The sequence below is a fragment of the Leopardus geoffroyi genome, chromosome C2 (assembly GCF_018350155.1).
Source record: "Leopardus geoffroyi isolate Oge1 chromosome C2, O.geoffroyi_Oge1_pat1.0, whole genome shotgun sequence".
Taxonomy (NCBI): domain Eukaryota; kingdom Metazoa; phylum Chordata; class Mammalia; order Carnivora; family Felidae; genus Leopardus; species Leopardus geoffroyi.
Genome location: NC_059333.1, coordinates 14,219,341 through 14,239,270, shown reverse-complemented (window position 1 = coordinate 14,239,270; position 19,930 = coordinate 14,219,341). Strand labels below are relative to the sequence as shown.

Sequence of the window (19,930 nt, the reverse complement as noted above, 5' to 3'; positions counted from 1 at the left end):
GAGAGGGAGACACAGAATCGGAAACAGGCTCCAGGCTCTGAGCCATCAGCCCAGAGCCTGACGCGGGGCTCGAACTCAGGGAGCGCGAGATCCTGACCTGGCTGAAGTCGGACGCCCAACCGACTGCGCCACCCAGGTGCCCCTCTTGCAGTATTTCTAACCTGAAATTTCCATTCAGGTTTCTGAATACAGATCCATAATGGCAGAAAAATAATCTCCTCTTCTGTGCTCCCCTCTTTCCAGACGAAGTAGAGCCTGGCACATAATTTGAATTCAGCCAATATTTCCCCAGTAAAGAAATGCATTAAAACAAAATCGTGTTCAAATGTTGCTGTGCCATTAGAAGTTATAAGATAATTCAATATATTATCACCAGGTTCTCATTCCATTCTACTCTTTCCATCCTGAAAGTCTCAAAAGTTTTTAACTAGTGAGACTCAAATATCACATTTTGAGGATACTTGTCCGTTTATGAACACCTTGTCACAGACGTGCAAGTTATCTTATATACCTAATAAATTTTCGACCCTTTATGGATATGTAAATTGTGATATACACGCCTAACTAATGATGTCCTTCCCTACTTCAGAAAGCCTTCAAAGACAAGGAACATAATGGAACAATGAGTAGATTTTTAACAAACTGTAATTATTGGAATTCCTTCCCCTGTCTGTAGGATTTACCCACCCTTGACTAACGCAGAGCACAGGCAGTCCTCAGAACAGACTTAGAATGTTCCATATTGAAAACTTCAAACCCTTGACAGAAGCTCTGTTTCTTCCACAGCAGGACACTTAATATCCTGGGCATAGCCTCATGCCAGGGCTGACCTTGATGGCACGGTTATCTTCCTTAGAATTGGCCATGTTGTGGATGGAGACCTTTAGCTCCAGTGTCCTCAGACTCAGACTTTCTGCAGTGACTTTGTCACGGAGATGAGACAGTGAGTCATTTTTTCTGCTGGCAGAAATTGAGTCTGAAGAGACTTTTTTCTGATGTACGGTCTGTTAGAGTTCTGGAAGGCACATGAGGAAAAGATACTTTGGTAAGAACCCAACACAATAGTAAGCTCGCAACTCCCAAACTATCCCTTCCTTTTTTCCACTACAATATGTGGCACCACCAATCAAACCCAAACCTTCATGAATTTCTCTTTCCCCTTTATACTTACAACTGTTCTTTCTAGTATTTGTTTCAAATGGCATGAGTTCATTTGACACAAAATGTCAAAATACCTCCTTGAACTCTCTCCACAATCCTTCAGCCTGCAATCTTTTCCCCAGTAAGATGTTTTATTGCCTCCATAGGGATGATCTCTCCAAATTAATTTCAAATAATTCCTACTTATTTTTAAATATCGCCATTAGAATGTCAACACTCTGAGAGCAAGAAAGTACTCCAAATTTTCCTCCTGTATCTTCAGAGTGTAGGATAGTTCCCTTTCAAAAACATTCTAAACTATTTGTGAGTTAAGTGACTCACAAATCAATTTCCTCACTCTCAATATATGCCAACAAATACATTCGGACTTCCATTAAATTACAGATGATATACTACCACATCTTTCTTCTAAATTTTCCTTTCCTTAGTTCATTAGACACCCGAGTCCATTTCTAATTTCTCGTTAATGTGGAAACTCCCGCTTCCATTCCATTCATCCTTGAAGTACTCAGGCCACACCTCCTCTCCCTGGAGCATGTGTCACAACCTCCTAAAAAGGTAACATCTCTCCTTGTCTTTCCTCTCTGCCTCCATTCTACACTAAGTGTGACTTCCAGATGAAAGTTCTGAAATATCTGTGATTTGTGTTGAGGTGTGAGGGGCTGGGCATGAGGGGTGCAAGGCACAGGTAGAAAAGGCATTTTCTCTGATGCACATAAAGAAGAAACTTTTGCATTATATGAAGGAAGACCCCTCATGTTCAAGAAACATATTGTCACCTAGATTTTCAAGAGAAGTCATAATACTCCAAAAAAAGGAGTAATTCACAAGCAAGAACACAGAGATATATTAGAAGCAAAGAATTATTTTTATTGAGAATAAGCAATTTGCCCAACTGTGGGGTGTTAGGCTCGTTGCCACAGTCAGATGACAGAATCCAGAATAGGGGAATAAAGACCAACATTTATAAAAGAGTCAGATGAAACCACACAGCCTTGAGGCACAAGATGCCATTCTAGAAATGTTGCTTGGAGGTGAGAGCCTCTGTGAAGCATGCAATTTCGTGGATATAGAAAGTGTGAGGTATGAATCCTTGATTCAGACCTCTCATTAGATGTGTCTTATTTAGAGGACAATGGGGTGATGTTCTAGCAGCAAGAAGAATAACATCTTCGATAGCAAAATGGCCGGTAACCATAGCAGCCAGAGCCATAGCAGCCGGAGCCATAGCCACAACCACAACCATATCTGGGGCCATAGCCACAGCAGGAGCCATATCCACAGCCAGAGCCACAGCCATACCAGGAGCCATATCCACAGCCATAGCCAGGTCCATAACTACAGCCATAATAGGGCCCATAGCCACAGCCATAGCCATAGCCACAGCCATAGCCACAGGAGTTGCCGTAGTTGCAACACATCTTGTCAAGAGAAGAGATTTCACGTGGGTTGCGAGAGGATGTGGTGAACTGTGTGTCTTCTACTAGCCTTGGACCTTTATATACTGTCAGTAATTGGCAGAACATACCATTCATCCCCTGACATACCCAACAAATATGTAAGCACTTCTGGTATGCCACTCACTGTCAACAATCAATAAAAGTCTTGGTAAATGTGACTTCATTCTGTTGGAGTCTCCAGTTATATTTAAAGAACAGCATTTTAATTTGCTCTGCCAAAGAATCTCTCACTAGAATCATGTGCCATATGTAAAACTGGTACCCACCTTCACAACCTGTTGTCATTTAATTTACCTTATATATCACTGTTGACGGACATTTAGGAAAATCTTGTCCTCTTGATATCTCCTCTTTCCTAAGCTATCTACCTGTCCCCATAGGGAAGGAAATAACTCCCATCTCCCTTCTGGAATCATTGCAAATTTTTGCCTGCCTGCTCACACCCAGATACCTACTGCAGATACCTACTAGCTCCAAGTGTGATAAACGAGGGAAGATGCTCATTCCAGCCATCAGAACAAAGCCCAACAACACTGGAACTTCTGCTGTACAATGCCAATAGTGTTGAGATCAAAAACCTTGGTTTGAATCTTACATCTATATATTCTCACTTTATTGGTGTCTAATTTCAAATACTTCTTTTTCTTCTTAACTAAACCCTTTATCCAATCATTCCATTACCAGACATGAAGTCAAAAAGAAAACAAGGAAAGAAGGAAGGAAGGAAGGAAGGAAGGAAGGAAGGAAGGAAGGAAGGAAGGAAGGAAGGTAGGTGTCTCTGTTTTTTGCTTGTATGGTTGTTTCTTGGGATATTTTTGCTTATCTTGGTTGTCTAGGCTTTACATAAATCACCATTGTATGAATCTGGCAGAATCCAAAATTTGCATTACTTTTTACTATGACAACTAAAAAATCCAAGCTGGAAGGGAGTACAAACTGAGGAAAATCATTCCTTTTACTCCTCGCTAAAATTTCCCATCAAAGAAATGTGTGACAACCAGTCTTTTACTGAATGCTTTTACCCGGGAATTTCATAAAACTGCTGATTAACTTTCCTGTGATCTTTCCTAAGTAGACATTTTTCTTCAGTTGACAGTATTTCCTACTACTTTTAGACTGGGGTATGTGATCCCTCTGTGGTGATTCATCCCTTACAAGAAGTTTAAGGAAAATATACCCACTACAATTGTTCTGTAGCTTAATTTTCTCTACTTGTCTACCATTCTTGAAATTCACAACTATAAGCTCTAATGCACAAAATCCCTAGAATATACACTTTGCTTTTCTAACACCCTCTTTCTTGTCACAATACTCCTGACCTATTGAAAAAGTTTTCTAGCTCTATTGCATTATTTCTAGTACCTTTCCATTCAGGTGTCTGAATATAGATGCATAATGGCAGAAAAAAAAAAATCTTTTATGCCGTCTACCCCTCTTTCCAGATGAAGTACAGCCTTGCACATAATTTGAATTCTGTCAATATTTCTCCAATTAAAAAATGCATTAAGACAAAAATGTGTTCAAATGTTGGTGTGCCATTTAGAAGTTATAAAATAATTCAATATATTATCGCAATATTCTCATTCCATTCAACCTGAAAGTCTCCTATATTCTTGGACTAAGAGAGTCTCAAATTTCACACTTTAAAGATAGTTGTCTGGGGATTCCCGGGTGGCTCAGTTGGTTAAGAGTCCAACCTCAGCTCAGGTGATGATCTTACAGTTTGTGAGTTCGAGCCCCGTGTAGTGCTCTATGCTGACAGCCTGGAGCCTGAAACCTGAGTCACATTCTCTGTCTCCGTCTCACTCTGCCCCTCCCATGCTGACACTATCTCTCAAAAAATCAATAAATAAATGAAAATTTTTCAAATTAATTAATATTGTTGTCTGTTTGTGAACACATTGTTCCATATGTTCTTCTATGCCTTATAAATAACCAGAACTTTACTAGGTATGTAAATTATAATGTACGTGCCTAATTGATGACATTCTTCCCTCCTTCAGAAGCTTTCAAAGACAAGGAACATAATGAAACAATGAATAGATTTTCATCAAACTGTAATTATTAGAATTCTTTTCCCTGTTTGTAGGATGTACCCATCCTAGACTAATTCAGAGCACACTCAGTCATCACATCAGATTTAGACTATCCCATGTGTTCCAGATTTAGACTATCCCATATATTCCATCTCTTGAGAGAAGGCTTAATTCTTCATCAGCAGGACACTTAATATACTGGGCATAGCCTCCATCCAGGGCTGTCCTTGATGGCAAGGCCATCCTCCTTGGAATTTGACATGGTTTAGAGTCTCTTGGCTCTAGGATCCTCACACTCAGACTTTGTGCACTCACCTTTGTCATGCATATGAGTCAGTGATTGGTTATTCACTGCTGGTTGAATTTGAGTCTGAAATACATTTTCTATTGTAGGATCTAAAGGTGAGAGTTCTGGAATGGCACCTGAGGAAAGGACACTGAAGACAGACCCCAACAAACGGAAGGTTCTCAAACTCAGAAAGGACTGGGCTTCTCATCCCATTCTTGTATACGCACCAGGGAAGACACTAAAGGACACCATTAAAGCCCTACACCTTCCTCTTTTCAACTGAAAATTGGGGCACCACTGATCATACCTAACACATAATGAATTTCTCTTCCCCTTTCTGCTTGGTACTGCCCTTTCTGGCCATTTTTTCAACTTGATCAGTTCGTTTGACACCAAACATCAAAGTACCACCCCGAACTATCTCTCCAATATTTAGTGAACCTTCATTCTCTTCCCCAGGAAGCTGTTTTATTCTCTCCAAGCAAATTATGTGTCTAAATTTGTCATAATTAATTTGTAAAATATTTATTAAAACCAACAAAATATATACACTCTGAGGGTAGGAAATTCATCTACAATTTTTCTACTGTGTATTCAGTGTGTAGGATGGTTCTCTTTCAAACACATTCAAAAATATTTGTTAATTAAGTGACTTAAATCAATTTCTTCAAACTCATTTTATGCCAACAAATATATTAGCAAATCCATCCAATTCAGATGATATGATACCACGCTTTTCTTCTAACGTACCCCTTCCTTGCTTCTTTACACTTCAGCTGAGGCAGCTTCCAATTTCTCATGAATACTAGAAACTCTCTCTTCCATCACATTCATTCTTTAAGTGCTTAGGCCACACCCCCTTCCCCTTTAGCTTCTGTCACAACCTCCCAGGAGATGCCATCCCTCCTCATCCTCGTCTTTTCCCTCCACATGCATTCTACCTACAGTGTGATTTCCAGGGTACAGTTCTGGAATACTGTGTGATTTGTGTTGGGGTGTTAGGGATATGAGACTTAGGTGGAGAAGACATTATATCGATGCATGTAAGAGAAGAAATGCTGGTATGATATCCAGAAAGAGACCCGGGTACATGAAATATATTGTCAGTCCAATTTTCAAGAGAGGCCATAACACCTAGAGAAAGGAGGCTTTCTCAAGAGAGACTAGAGACATTTGATAGAAGGAATAAAACATTTTTATTGAGAATAAGGGATTTGCCCAAATGTGGGATGTTCAAATCCTTGCCACAGTCACAACACAGAATCCATATTAAGGGAGTAAGCCCACACTTTTTAGAAAACTGTTAGATGATACTCCATAGCCTCAAGCCACAAGATGCCCTGCTACAAATGTTACTGGAGGTCAAATCTTCTATGACACATGCAATGTTCCCGATATATAAATCTTGGGGTAGAGATCCTTGAATGAGCCTATCTTAAGGTGTGTCATTTCAGAAGCAAGTGGGGTTTGGACAGTGATGTTCTACCAGCAAGAGGAATAACATCTTCTATAGAAAAATGGCCGGTAGCCACAGAAGTTGGAGCCATGGCCATAGCCACAGCCATATCCGGTGCCATAGCCACAGCAGGAGCCATAGCCACAGCCATATCCTGAGCCATAGCCACAGCCATAACGGAGGCCATAACCACAGCCATAATAGGGACCGCATCCACAGCCATAGCCATATCCACAGCCATAGCCACAGGAGTTGCTGTAGTTGCAACACATCTTGCCAAGAGAAGAGAATTCACGTGGGTTGTGAGAGGATGTGGTGAAGTGCGTGTCTTCTACTTGCTTTGGACCCTTATATACTGTCAGTAATTAGCAGAGCATGTCACTCATCCCCTGACTTACCCAACAAATATGTAAGCAACTGTGCTGTGCCAGTTACTGTCAACAATCAACAATGTCATGGGTAATGTAAGCTCATTATTAAGGAGACTCCAGGTTTATTAAAAACTGCATTTTATTTCATTCTGCCATAAAACATTTCTTGGTAGAATCATGTGCTCTAAGTAAAAGTAAAATCCATGTTCACAATCTCCGATCATTTAACAAGAAGGCTGAGGGATTTTTAGGAAATATTTCTCCTTCTTGATCTCTCCACACTCGTAAAACATCTACCTCTGTCCATAAGGAAAGAAAAATTCATCTCCTTTCTGGAATCATTGCAAGATTTTACCAGGCTTCTTGCACCCACATACCTGCTGTAGATACCTACTGGCTCTGTGTGGTAAAACCTAGGATGATGCCCATTTCAGGACACAGAATAGCCCTCAACATCATTGAAATTCCTCATGTCAAATGGCAAAAGTGCTGAGATCAAGAAACCTAGCTTTGTAGCCTTACATCTATAAATGAGATTCTCTCTTTACTAGTGTCTATATCCAAATATTCCCTTTCTTCTCAACTAAAGTCCAACCTTTTATTCACCAGACATACGGGGGGGGGGGGGAATTTTGTTTGTTTGTTTGTTTGTTTGTTTGTTTGTGATGTTTTTGTTTATCTTCATTGTCTAGGTTACTATGTTCAGATTCAGGCAGAATCCAAAATTTAAATTACTTTTCACTGTAACAACTATGAAATCCTAGCTGGAAATGAGTACAAATCGGGTATCATTTCTTCTACTCCACACTCAAATTTCAACATCAAGAAATGAGTGTCATTCAGTCCTTTATTGATTGACTTCCACGGAGATTTTAATAAAACTGCTGATTTCCTTTTCGGAGAAGTTTCATTATTAGATATTTTTCCTCCGGTTGAGAATATTTCCTACTGTTTTTTTTTTCTAATATTACTCGTGGGTTATCTGATCACTCCACTATGTTTCATCCCTAACAACAAATATAACACATATATATATCCCCTTACAAATGTTCTTTACCTTTAATTTTCCTACTTTTCCATCATTATTGAAATTCAAAACCATAAATTCCAATGCACGAGTTCCCTGAAATAGACATGATACTTTTTAAACAGCCACTCTCTGCTCACAATACCCACGAACTAATGAAAAACACTTCCTATCTTTATTGCCTTATTTCTATACACTTCCATTAAGAGCTCGGGACACTGATGTTTAATGGCAGAAAAAGATCTTTTCTTCTGTGTGTCCTTGAATCATCGGTTAGTTCTAAGCATAGTGCCTGGCACATAATCTCAACTCAATATTTCTGCCAATAACAAACAGACATATTAAAACAAAACCATGTTCAAATGTTGGTATCACTTAGAATCTATAAGAATGTGGATATAGGTCATAATGTTCTCAATTCATTCAAGCCAAAAGTTCCAAATGTTCATGGCTAAAACAGTCACAAATTTCACCTTTGGAAGATATCTGTTAGTTTTCAAAGTTATTTCTCCAGATATACAAGTTATCTCACATACCTAATAAATGATAAACCCTTTACTAGAAATAGAAAGTATGAGATACGTGCCTAATAAATACTATTCTGCCCTCTTTCAGGTAGTGTTCAATGAAAATGAACGTCCTGAAACCGTAAGTTCTATGTTCAACAAACTGTAATGATTGGAATTGACTCTCCCTGTGTATACAATTTTCTCACCTCTGATTTATCCAGAACACAGTCAGTCCCCAGAAATGACTTACAGATGTCCCATCTGTGAGAATTGTCCAGCTCTTGAAAGAACATCTCTTTCCTCATCAGTAAGACACATTATATCCTGGGTGTAGTTTCCCTCCAGGACTGACCCTGATGGCAGAGCCATCTTCCCTGGAATTGGCCATGTTGTGGAGTCTCCAGGAGCCAGGGTTCTCAGACCCAGATTTTGTGCAGTGACCCTTGTCATGGAGATGAGACATTGAGTCTTTTATTCTGCTGGTTGAAATTGTGTCTGAAAGACATTTTTTGTTGTAGGACCTAAATGTTAGAGGTCTACAACAAAGTAGTACAACAAAGTAGTACTCCCTCAAACTCAGAAAATCAACTGGAACTATTAATTCATTTTACATCTGCCCCCATCAGTGAGCCCATTTAAAGCACTAGCCTTTGTTCTTTTGCACTAAAAATTGTGGCACCACTGATCATACCCAAAACTTCATGATTTTCTCTTTCCCCTTTACATTTACAACTGTCCTTTCTAGTATTTTCTTGAAAGTGACATCAGTTCATTTGACACAAAATGACAGAAAACCTCCTTAAATTAATTCTGCAAAACTTAAACCTGCACTCTCTTCCCAAGGATGCTGTTTTATTCACACCATAGAAATTATCTCTCTAAATTTATCTGATTAATTCTTCTTCTCTTTTTTTTTTTTATTAACCTACTAGAATGGAACCACTCTGAGAGCAAGAAATTCACCTATAACTTTTCTACTGTGCCTTCAGGGTGTAAGACAGTTCCCTTTCAAAAACATTCAAAACAATTTGTCAATTAATTGACTTAAATCAATTTACTCAAACTCAATATATGCCAACAGATATATTTGGACTGCCTTCATTATGCAGGTGATCGATACCACATTTTTCTTTTACTTTGCATTTCCTTAGTTCTTTTTACCTCAGCTGAGGCTGCTTATAATTTCTCATTAATTCTAGAAACTCTCTCTTCCATTCCATTCATCCTTGAAGCACTCAGGCCATACCTCCTCTCCCTTGGACTTGTGTCACAATCTCCTGAAGAGGTGTTGTAACTCCCCCTTACCTGTTCAACTCCATTCTAAATACAGTGTGATTTCAAGGACACAGTTCTTATATTGTGTGATTTGTGTTGTGGTGTTAGGGATACAAGAAATAGTTGGAGAAGTCATTATCTCTGATGCACATAAGAGAAGAAATGCTTGTATTATGTCAAGGAAGAGCCTTCATATTCATGAAATATGTCGTCAGTCCAATTATCAAGAGAGGATACAACATCTCAAAAAAGGAGTAATTCACAAACAAAAACACAGAGATGTGTTACAAGCAAAGAACCATTTTTATTGAGAATATGGGATTTGTTAAATGTGGGATGAAAAGATCATTGCCACAGTCACAACACAGAATCTAGATTAGGGGAGTAAAGACTAACATTTGGAAAATAGTCGGATAATACTACACAGCCTCAAGCCAGAAGATGTCATCCCACAAATGTTCACCTGAGGTCAAAACTCCTATGAAGCATGCAATTACTTGGAAATATAAATCTTGGGAATGGATCCATGAATCAGCCCTCTATTAAGGCATGTCATTTCAGAAGCAAGTGGGGCTTGGACAGTGATGTTCTACCAGCAAGAGGAATAACATCTTCTATAGAAAAATGGCCGGTAGCCACAGAAGTTGGAGCCATAGCCATAGCCACAGCCATATCTGGTGCCATAGCCACAGCAGGAGCCATAGCCACAGCCATATCCTGAGCCATAGCCACAGCCATAACGGAGGCCATAACCACAGCCATAATAGGGACCGCATCCACAGCCATAGCCATATCCACAGCCATAGCCACAGGAGTTGCTGTAGTTGCAACACATCTTGCCAAGAGAAGAGAATTCACGTGGGTTGTGAGAGGATGTGGTGAAGTGCGTGTCTTCTACTTGCTTTGGACCCTTATATACTGTCAGTAATTAGCAGAGCATGTCACTCATCCCCTGACTTACCCAACAAATATGTAAGCAACTGTGTTGTTCCAGTCACTGTCAACAAACAATAATGTCTTGGGTAACGTGAGCTCATTAATATGGAGACTCCAGTTTTATTTAAAGAACAGCATTTTAATTCACTCTGACAAAAAAAAAATATTTCAGGAGAATCATGTGCTTTAGGTAAAACTGGAATCATGTTTACAACGTCCTATCTTTTAACATACTTTATATAATAAGGCTGAGGGAAATTTTGGAAAGTTTTGTCCTCCTTGATCTTTCCACACTCCCAAAATATCTACCTCTGCCCATAAGGAAAGAAATACTTCATCTCCTTCCTGGAAACATCACAACATCTTGCCAGGATTCTGACATCCAGATACCTATTGCAGATACCTACTAGCTGCATGTGGGAGAAATGAGGGAAGACTCTAATTCCAGCCACAGAACAAACCCCAACAACAATGAAATATCTACTATACTATGCCAATAGTGTTGAGATCTAGAAATCTTGGTTTATAACCTTTCATCTATAGCTTCTCTATTTATTGGTGTCTAATTCCAAATATTTCCTTTCTCTTCAGGTAAACCAAATATAGAAGCATTCCATTACCAGACATGAAGTCCAGAAAAGAACAGGAAGAAAGAAAGAAAGAAAGAAAGAAAGAAAGAAAGAAAGAAAGAAAGAAAGAAAGGAGGGAAGGAAAGAGGGAAGGAAGGAGGGAGGGAAGGGAGAAATGAAGGCGTCTCTGTTTTTTGTTTGTATGGTTGTTTCTTGGGATGTTTTTGCTTATCTTCATTGTCTAGGCTTTACATCAATCACCATTTTATGAATCTGGCAGAATCCAAAATTTGCATTACTTTTTAATGTAACAACTATAAAATCCAAGCTGGAAAAGAGTACAAATTCAGGAAGATTATTCCCTCTACTCCACACTAAAATTTCCCAACAAAGAAATGTGTGACATCCAGTCTTTTACTAAATGCTTTCAATTGGGAATTTCATAAAACTGCTGATTTCCTTTCCTGTGATCCTTCCTTAGTAGACATTTTTCCTTCACTTGACAGTATTTCCTACTACTTTTTCTAATACTGGTCACTGGTCTATCTGATCACTCTGCTGTGATTCATCCCTTACAGGAAGTTTAAGGAAAATATATCCATTACAATTGTTCTTTGACTTAATTTTTTCTACTTTTCTACCATTCTTGAAATTCACAGCTATAAACTCTAATGCACAAAATCCCTAGAATACACACTTGTTTTTCTAACACCCTCTTTCTTGTCACAATACTCCTGAACTATTGGAAAAGTTTTCTAGCTTTAATTGCATTATTTCTAGTACCTTTCCATTCAGATCTCTGGATACAGATCCATTACGGCAGAAGAAAGCATCAGTGTCACCAGTAGGTAGAGTTCCTGGCACATAATTTGAAATCAGTCAATATTTCCCCAATTAAAAAATGAATTAAAACAAAAATGTGTTCAAATGTTGGTGTGCATTTAGTAGTTATAAGATAATTCAATATATTATCACAATGTTCTTAATCCATTCAAGCTGAGAGTCACAAATGTTCTTTGAGTGAGCCTCAAATTTCACATTTGGAGATAGTCGTCAGTTTATGAACACATTTTTCCTGATGTATAAATTATCTTATATGCCTAATAAATGATTAACCCTTTACTGGATTTGTAAATTATTACACACGTGCCTAATTTGATATTCTTCCCTCTTTCAGAAAGCCTTCAAAGAACATAATGAAACAATGAGTAAATTTTTAACAAACTGTAATTATTAGCATTCCTTTCTGCTGTTTGTAAGTGGTACCCACCTCAGATTAACCCAGAGCACAGTCAGTCCCCAGAAATGACTTACAAATATCCTATCTATGAAAACTATTCAACCCTTAAAAGAAGCCTTATTTATTCATCAGCAAGACACATTATATCCTGGGTATAATCTCACTTCAGGGCTGTCCTTGATGGCAGAGCCATCTTCCTTGGCATTGGCCATGTTTTAAAGTCTCCTAGCTCCAAGTTCCTCAGATCCAAACTTTGTGCAGTGACTCTTGTCATGGAGATGAGACAATGAGTCATTTTTTCTATTGGTGGAAATTGAGTCTGAAAAAACATTTTCTTATGTAGGGTCAAATGTTAGAGATTTGGAAAGTCACACGGGGATAGAACACTGAAGTCAGAACCTAACAAAGTAGTCAGCCCTCAAACTCAGAAAATCAACTGGAACTATTAATCTCATTCTTATATCTGCCCCAAACAAAGAGAGCTCATTTAAAGCACTAGATCATTGCTCTTTTCAACCAAAAATTGTGGCACCACTGATCATACCCAAAACTTAATGAATTTCTCTTTCCCCTTTATACCTACAGCTGTTCATTCTAGTATTTCTTTCAATGGGCATTAATTCATTTTACACAAAATGTCAAAATACCTCCTTGAACTAACTCTCCAATACTTCATCCTGCACTCTCTTCCCAAGGATGCTGTTTTATTTCCTCCATAGGAATTATCTCTCTAAATTTATCCAAATTAATTCTTTTTTTTTTTTTAATTTTCACTTACTAGAATGGAAATGCTCTGACAGTAGGAATCCTGTCTACAATTTTGCTCCTGTATCTTCAGCATGTAGGATAGTTCCCTTTAATAAACATTCTAAACTATTTGTGAGTTAAGTGACTGAAATCAATATCCTCACTCTCAATATATGCCAACAAATACATCCGGACTTCCATTAAAATACAGAGGATACAACACCACATCTTTCTTCTAAATTATCCTTTCCTTAGTTCGTTAGACACCTGAGTCCATTTCTAATTTCTCATTAATCCTGGAAACTCTCTCTTCCACTCTATTCATCCTTTAAGTACTCAGACCACACATCCTCTCCCTTGAGCTTGTGTCACAACCTCCTGAAGAGATGTCATTCCTCCTTATCTTTCCCCTCCACCTCCATTCTAGATACACTGTGATATCCAGGTGACAGTTCTGAAATACTATGTGATTTGTGTTGGGTTTTGAGGACCTTAGCAAGAGGAATATGAGAAACAGGTGAAGAAGACATTTTCTCTGATTCACGTATGAGTAGAAATGCTTGTATTATATCAAGGAGGAGCCCCACATTCATGAAACACTGTCAGCCCAATTTTCTTTCAACGTTTATTTATTTTTGGGACAGAGAGAGACAGAGCATGAACGGGGGAGGGACAGAGAGAGAGGGAGACACAGAATCGGGAACAGGCTCCAGGCTCTGAGCCATCAGCCCAGAGCCCGACGCGGGGCTCGAACTCACGGACCGCGAGATCGTGACCTGGCTGAAGTCGGACGCTTAACCGACTGCGCCACCCAGGCGCCCCTGTCAGCCCAATTTTCAAGAGAAGCCATAACACCTGAAAAAAGGAGCAATTCACAAGCAAGAACACAGAGACGTGTTAGAAGCAAAGAACCATTTTATTGAGAATAAAGGATTTGCCCAACTGCAGGGTGTTAGGATTGTTGCCACGGTCACAATGCAGAATCCAGATTAAGGAAGTAAAGACCAATATATGAAAAAAAGTAAGAGGATACTATACAGCCGCAAGATGCCATCCTACAATAGCTGACCAGTGGTCAAAGCCTCTGTGAAGAATACAATTTCTTGGATATAGAAATCTTGGGGTATGGATCCTTGACTCAGCCCTCTATTAAGGTGTGTCATTTCAGAAGCAAATGTGGCTTGGACAGTGATGTTCTAGCAGCAAGAAGAATAACATCTTCTATAGCAAAATGGCTGGTAGCCACAGCAACCAGAGCCATAGCCACAGCCACAGCCATATCTGGTGCCATAGCCACAGCAGGAGCCATAGCCAGAGCCGTAACCTGAGCCATATCCACAGCCAGAGCCACAGCCATACCAGGAGCCATATCCACAGCCACATCCCCTACCATAGCCACAGCCATAGCCTGTTCCATAACCACAGCCATAATAGGGGCCATATCCACAGCCATAGCCACAGGAGCTGCCGTAGTTGCAACACATGTTGTTGTCAAGAGAAAAGAATTCACGTGGGTTGCGAGAGGATGTCGTGAACTGTGTGTCTGCTACTAGCCTTGGACCTTTATATACTGTCAATGATTGGCAGAGCATGCCATTCATTCCTTGACATTCCCAACAAACATGTAAGTAGCTGTGGTGTGCCAGGCACCGTGAACAATCAATAATGGCTTGGGATAAATGAGCTCATTATTTTTGGACACTCTTGTTTTATTTAAAGAACAGAATTTTAATTCACTCTGCCAAAGAATCGTCTCACTAGAATCATGTGCTGTCCATAAAACTGATACTCGCCTTCACAACCTCCTATCCTTCAATATATATAACAAGGCTGAGGGGAATAGAAAAATTCTGCCCCTCTTTTTTTTTTTAAGTTTATTCATTTATTTTTGAGAAACAATGAGAAAGCAGGAGAAAGCAGAGAGAGGGAGAGAAAGAATCTGAAGTAGCCTCTACACTGTCATCACAGAGCCCAAAGCTAGAACTCACAAACCTTGAGATTATGACCTGAGCCCAAGTCAGACACTTAACCAACTGAGCCACCCAGGTGCACCTGTAACTCCTGATCTCTTCTCTTTTGTAAAATAGCTGCCTCTGCCAATAGGGAAGAAAATAACTCCTATCTCCTTTCTGGAATCCTTGCTACTTTCTGCCAGGCTTTTCCCACTCACCCTCAACTTCCATTCCTCCACCCCTTTGTTCAATCCTCCTCAAATCCCAAGAAGCAGTTCAACATCTGATAATTCATTCACTTTCACTGGGACACTGACTATTAATAAGTTTGGAGAACTGTGCTATATATGCGTGTATCTTCTTATATGTTCTTCTTCCACATACCAGGCAAACTGAGGTCCTGGGGAGTATGGCAGCCCTCCTTTTCTGTCTCATTTTTCTGTGGCTACGTAAGTGTCTTGCAGTTTATTTGGATGAGAAAACAGAATGCCTCAGTTAAACCAAAAACGAAACTTTTTTTTTCCAGTGCAGATCTTATCAGAGTTTCATATCATGAGGTACCAGTGCCTTCCTTCAATTTAATAAACCTGTTTTTCCTTCTCCTACCACTATTGTTCATTGCACATTTAGTTCAGAAGCAGAAGAGTGAATGACTTTAAGATACCTACAGCAAGAGCCCGCTCTCAATTCCTGACACTGTCATGACATAAAGTAGCACACAAATCAACTTTTACCCCTATTTATATGTAGATTCCACTCTACTCATTCAAAGTTCCCAAGATTACCTGGTTGACAGAAGGTCTCAGTCTTTGACAAAAATGCTCATTGTGATTTTGAAATACAATATGTATGTCCCCTTTCTTCCAAATTACTCTATCATACTTGCCTTCTCAACATACAAAAGAGGAAAGTGTGTGTCCTTTCTAATGCCAGTAATATTTTCTGGCTACCCTTAATTCTCAGTTAATAAAACTTTCCTTTACACTCAGGTCTGTAATCACTTCCTACACAAAGCTTTTCCTTGCTGCTACTGTCTGGATTGAATGATCTTCCTCTTTGCTCCTATATGCAGACATATGTCATAGCACTTGCCAAGATTTCTTGAAACTACTTTTTTTTTTTTTTTTTTACTAATGATATTCTAGAGGAAGCACTGTCCCTTCAATGTTGGAACCTTTGGGCAGAGCTGGTGTTTGGTCCACATTTTATACAAGACAGATTTAAGGATCAGTGGAAGTTAAACTATAAACCCAAATCTGAGAGAAAGAAATGTAGCAAGGTGTTTTGATGCCACACTGAATAAATAGTCTTTCTACCGAAGATCAAAAGATGACCAGGATTGGGGCACCTAAATGGCTCAGTCGGTTAAGTGTCTGACTCTTGATTTCGGCTCAGGTCATGATCTCAAGTTTCATGAGATGAAACCCCGAGTCGGGCTCTGCTCTGACAGCACGGAGCCTGCTTGGGATTCTCTTTCTCCTCTCTCTCTGCCCCTCCCCGACTCACACTGTCTCTCCCTCTTTCTCTCAAAGTAAATCAATAATTTTTTTTAATGACCAGGATACAGAAAATAGCACTTGCTTGTTTATTTTTAGCCTTCAAATTTCTACCACATTCCAGAAATGTCTACTATGTATGACTTCTTTCCCTATTTTCTCTAATTTTTTGATTGATTTTCATAGCCTCAGCTGAACCACTGTCATTTTTCAAGAAGACACCTATAATTAGCACTTGGATCAGATACATATATACATACATGTAGATGTATAGATACACACACATACATACGTGTGTGTGTGTGTGTGTGTGTATATAACCTCAATACCATCCATACATTACCTCAATTACAAAATTCCATGTGCAACACAACTCAGCACTCCACAGCAAAATATCCTTCTGATATCCTAAAAGTGACTGGGATAAGCAAAGAATTCATGGGAAAAATATACCTTTCAAGGAACCTCAATTCTGCATCCCTATCACCAAAAAATTACAAAATTCATCCCTATCCATAATACAGTAAAGACTAGAGTTGAATACGATTTTCAGAATTCCTCAGTCTCCTTTTTTCCCTCCCTGGCCCCTTCCTCAGACTTGTTATCCTGTATGATTTTCCACACGGTGATCCGGTTAGGTTCGGTTAGTGGCAAGTGATCAGAAGGACACTTGCTCCAAGTTCTTGACATTTCAGAAAAAGATTCAGAACAGAGCAGAAAATGAGGTGCTCTGCAGGACTCAGCATCATGTCTTGCCCAGCCTTTCCTTCTCACCTTGTTTCTTCCACGGGGTAGTCCACTGTCAATGACACTTCTCACGTAGGTACATCTTGTTGGAATCAAGCAAATGGGAAAATACCTATTCTATTGCCTCCTTTTGCACTTGCATTCAATTGCCATCTCAGAAGGACTTGCATTTAAACTCCATAAACTTCCATTTAAAAGAATATAAACTCTAGGGTCACCTGGGTGGCTCAGTTGGTTAAGCGTCTGATTTCCACTCAAGTCTTGATCTCCTGGTTTGGTTCGTGAGTTCAAGCCCCACTTCAGACTCTGTGCTGACAATGTGGAGCCTGCTTGGGATTCTCGCTCTCATCTCTCTCTGCCCCTCTCCCACTTACGCTTTATCTCTCTCTCTTTCAAAATAAATAAATAAACTTTTAAAATATATATATGTAAATTATAAAGACAACTGGCTCTTGAAGCAAACTTAGGAAGACCACACACCCCACCTGCAGGATGTGGAGGGTTAAAGAAACAATATCAGGACCTCCAGTGCTTTGGTCCTTGCATACATAGTCCCTCCCAGCTTTTTAGTCCCAGAAACTCTGTAGCCCTAAAAATTCTAACACTATATTTAATCCAAAGAACAGGACTACAAATCTATTTACCTGCATCCCATCTTCCAGGGGAAATATATTAAATTTTCACTTGACCTAACCAGAATCCCATTATTTTTCTAATTGAGTTTTTCTCATCTCTGCACGTAGTTCTAAAATTACAATAGTTTGTAAATAACTTATGCATTTGTGTTGACTGCTTTGTTTGCGAAACATTCCTTCAGCAACTTAGCTGAATTCCACAGACACTAAGTAAGCACATGCCACAGCCAAGGTGCTGTCTTGGGAACTGGGAATTTGCAAAGATGGTCACACACTCTTATCCCAGGATTAAGCATCTGCACACATAAAGAGACTCCTCAAAAGAAGGAGATCTAGTGGTTCTCTCTGGGCCATCCTACATTTTAACTGTCTCTACTGTCTCTACTCATCCACTTTCCACACCACAAGAGAAACAAACTATGAACCTATTAGCGCATCCGTATCAGTAGTTGTCAACCTGTGAGTGATTTTGCCTCTTGGAATCTTGGAGACAATTGACAATATCTAGACAGGTGGTCAACTGTCAAGGCTTGGGTGTGGTTGAATGCTACTGGCATGTAGTGGTAGAAACTGGGGATGCTGCAAATTCTTCAGGGCACAGAACAGCCCCAACAACAATGAAATAGCTGGTCCAAAATATCAATAGTACTGGGATCTAGAAACTCTGGTTTATAGTTATGCATCTACACATAAGCTTCTATACCTGTAAGTGTATAAATCCAAATATACCCTTTCTTCTCATTCTATATCAAACATCTGACCTTTCTATAATCAATATGCAATCATAGGGGTGCCTGGATGTCTCAGTCAGTTAAGTGTGTGGCTTCAGCTCAGGTCATGATCTCATGGTTTGTGAGTTCAACCCCGTGTCAGGATCTGTGCTGACAGCACGAAGCCTGTTTGGGATTCTCTTTCTCTCTCTCAATCTCTCTTTCTCTCTCTCTGCCCCTTCCCCACTGGCTTTTATGCATGTGCTCACAGTCTCTCTCTCTCTCTCTCTCTCTCTCTCTCTCTCCCTCTGTCTCTTAAAATAAACAAACACACCTTTAAATATATATATATATATATATATATATATATAGTCATAAAAAGTGGGGTTTTGTTTGTGGAAGATATTTTGGCTAATCTTACAAAAAAGTAGGATTTTGTTTATTTGTTTGTTTGTTTGTGGAAGAGTTTTTAGCTTATCTTACTTGTCTAGATTTTACTTAAATCACCATTTTCAGAATCAAACAGAATACAAAATTTAAATTTACTATAACAACTATTAAATCCAAGTTGGAAAGGAGTACAAACTATGAAAGATCATTCATGGTACTGAATACTCAAACATCAAGGGCAAGGGGAAGAGTGGCGATTCAGAACTTCATTGAAAACCTTCAACAGGGATCTTTACAAAACTGTCAATTTCACTTTTTGAGAACTTCTATTAATAAACATTTTTTCTGGGGCGCCTGGGTGGCGCAGTCGGTTAAGCGTCCGACTTCAGCCAGGTCACGATCTCGCGGTCCGTGAGTTCGAGCCCCGCATCAGGCTCTGGGCTGATGGCTCAGAGCCTGGAGCCTGTTTCCGATTCTGTGTCTCCCTCTCTCTCTGCCCCTCCCCCGTTCATGCTCTGTCTCTCTCTGTCCCAAAAATAAATAAACGTTGAAAAAAAAAAAAATTAAATTAAAAAAAAAAAAAAATTTAAAAAAAAAAATAAATAAATAAACATTTTTTCTTCAGTCAATAAGCCTTCATTTTTTCTTCTTTGAATATTTTCCACTGGTCTAATCTGATCACTCTCTATGTTTCATCTTAATAATAAACTTAAAGAAAATACATTCCATTCCACTTACCTTCAGTTTCTTTCCTTATCTTTCATCCTTGAAATTCAAAATTATAAATTGTGCTTCACAAATTCTTTAGAACAGACCATTTTCTTTTCAGGGTCACTGCCAACACCTTCTTTCATGCAAAAATACCCCTAGATTATTGAAACATTCTTCCATCTATATTGAATTATTTTCAATACCTTTCCATTC

General features: G+C 39.2%; 4 protein-coding genes across 4 annotated transcripts; all 4 read right to left on the bottom strand.

Annotated features, from left to right (window-relative positions):
- Nucleotides 1-2,008: 2,008 nt before the first annotated feature.
- On the bottom strand, nt 2,009-2,620 carry LOC123610650 (keratin-associated protein 6-2-like). Its single transcript, XM_045501523.1, has one exon. The coding sequence runs from the start codon at nt 2,580-2,582 to the stop codon at nt 2,310-2,312; it is 273 nt and encodes a 90-aa protein (XP_045357479.1). The 5' UTR covers nt 2,583-2,620; the 3' UTR covers nt 2,009-2,309.
- Nucleotides 2,621-6,123: 3,503 nt separating this feature from the next.
- LOC123576016 (keratin-associated protein 6-2-like) lies at nt 6,124-6,712 on the bottom strand. Its single transcript, XM_045437051.1, has one exon. It carries the CDS (start codon nt 6,672-6,674, stop codon nt 6,429-6,431), a length of 246 nt encoding a protein of 81 aa, XP_045293007.1. The 5' UTR covers nt 6,675-6,712; the 3' UTR covers nt 6,124-6,428.
- A 3,152-nt stretch (nt 6,713-9,864) lies between these two features.
- On the bottom strand, nt 9,865-10,457 carry LOC123576015 (keratin-associated protein 6-2-like). Its single transcript, XM_045437050.1, has one exon. The coding sequence runs from the start codon at nt 10,417-10,419 to the stop codon at nt 10,174-10,176; it is 246 nt and encodes an 81-aa protein (XP_045293006.1). The 5' UTR covers nt 10,420-10,457; the 3' UTR covers nt 9,865-10,173.
- Nucleotides 10,458-14,034: 3,577 nt separating this feature from the next.
- LOC123576014 (keratin-associated protein 6-2-like) lies at nt 14,035-14,599 on the bottom strand. The gene has a single exon (XM_045437049.1). The coding sequence runs from the start codon at nt 14,558-14,560 to the stop codon at nt 14,273-14,275; it is 288 nt and encodes a 95-aa protein (XP_045293005.1). The 5' UTR covers nt 14,561-14,599; the 3' UTR covers nt 14,035-14,272.
- Between the last annotated feature and the right edge of the window lie 5,331 nt (nt 14,600-19,930).

Excerpts from the sequence above, each read along its gene's own strand:
- LOC123610650 (XM_045501523.1), bottom strand. The coding sequence starts at position 2,582 with ATGTGTTGCAACTACGGCAACTCCTGTGGCTATGGCTGTGGCTATGGC.
- LOC123576016 (XM_045437051.1), bottom strand. The coding sequence starts at position 6,674 with ATGTGTTGCAACTACAGCAACTCCTGTGGCTATGGCTGTGGATATGGC.
- LOC123576015 (XM_045437050.1), bottom strand. The coding sequence starts at position 10,419 with ATGTGTTGCAACTACAGCAACTCCTGTGGCTATGGCTGTGGATATGGC.
- LOC123576014 (XM_045437049.1), bottom strand. The coding sequence starts at position 14,560 with ATGTGTTGCAACTACGGCAGCTCCTGTGGCTATGGCTGTGGATATGGC.